The sequence below is a fragment of the Eimeria mitis genome, genomic scaffold (assembly GCF_000499745.2).
Source record: "Eimeria mitis Houghton genomic scaffold, Emh_scaff1858, whole genome shotgun sequence".
Classification (NCBI taxonomy): domain Eukaryota; phylum Apicomplexa; class Conoidasida; order Eucoccidiorida; family Eimeriidae; genus Eimeria; species Eimeria mitis.
Genome location: NW_013570180.1, coordinates 5512 through 6289, shown reverse-complemented (window position 1 = coordinate 6289; position 778 = coordinate 5512). Strand labels below are relative to the sequence as shown.

At 58.5% G+C, this 778-nt stretch overlaps 1 protein-coding gene across 1 annotated transcript in view; it reads right to left on the bottom strand.

The window, feature by feature from the left end:
- The window catches only part of EMH_0044650 (3-demethylubiquinone-9 3-methyltransferase, putative), a gene marked incomplete at both ends in the record, with an annotated part of 9843 nt that overhangs the window by 3711 nt on the left and 5354 nt on the right, over positions 1-778 (bottom strand). Inside the window, one exon of the mRNA XM_013495986.1 lies at positions 264-778. Coding sequence (XP_013351440.1) covers positions 264-778 — 515 coding nt within the window. The remainder of the gene's footprint in view (positions 1-263) is intronic.

Here is a 778-nt window from a genome sequence, read left to right as displayed (position 1 = left end):
ACGCAGCCGGTCGCTCAGGTCAGGGAGGCCTTCGACGACTGCAGCAGCAGCAGCAGCAGCAGCAGCAGCAGCAGCAAGAGCAGCAGCAACGACAGCAGCAGAAGCAGCGCAGCGGATGATTGCAGTAACTGCAGCAGTGTATTCTGCAGGAGCAGCAGCAGCAGCAGCAGCAGCAACAGCAGCAACAAGAATCAAGAGCAACAACAGCCAGAACAACAAAAACAAAGACAACAGCAGCAGCAGCAGCAGCAGCAGCAGCTAACCGCGTTGCTGCCTTCTTTTTTCTGCTGCAGCAAGCAGCTGCTCGTTGCAGTCGATGCCGGTGACGGAGGCGCCAGCAGCAGCAAACGCCTCACTAAGGAGACCCCCACCGCAGCCTACATCAGCAATTTTTACACCTAGCAACGGCAGCTCCTGCTGCTGCTGCTGCTGCTGCTGTTGCTGCTGCTGCTGCTGCTGCGGTTGAGACCGCAGGATCTGTTGATAGAGGGGCAATGTCTGCAGCTGCTGCAGCAGCAGAGATACACGCACCGGGGTGTATGCATGCAATGCTGCAGCAGGACCATTGGGGTCCCACCACGCATCTGCCTGTGCAGCAAAATGCTGATTCTCCTGCTGCTGCTGCTGCTGCTGCCAGTACTGTCCGTTGATGCTGCTGCTGCTGCTGCTGCTGCTGCTGCTGCTGCTGCTCCAGCGGTTCTCGTTGTTGTTGCTGCTACTGCTTCTGTTGCTGCTGTAGTGACGCAGCTGCACGCAGCCACCGAGCAGCCCCAGAGAT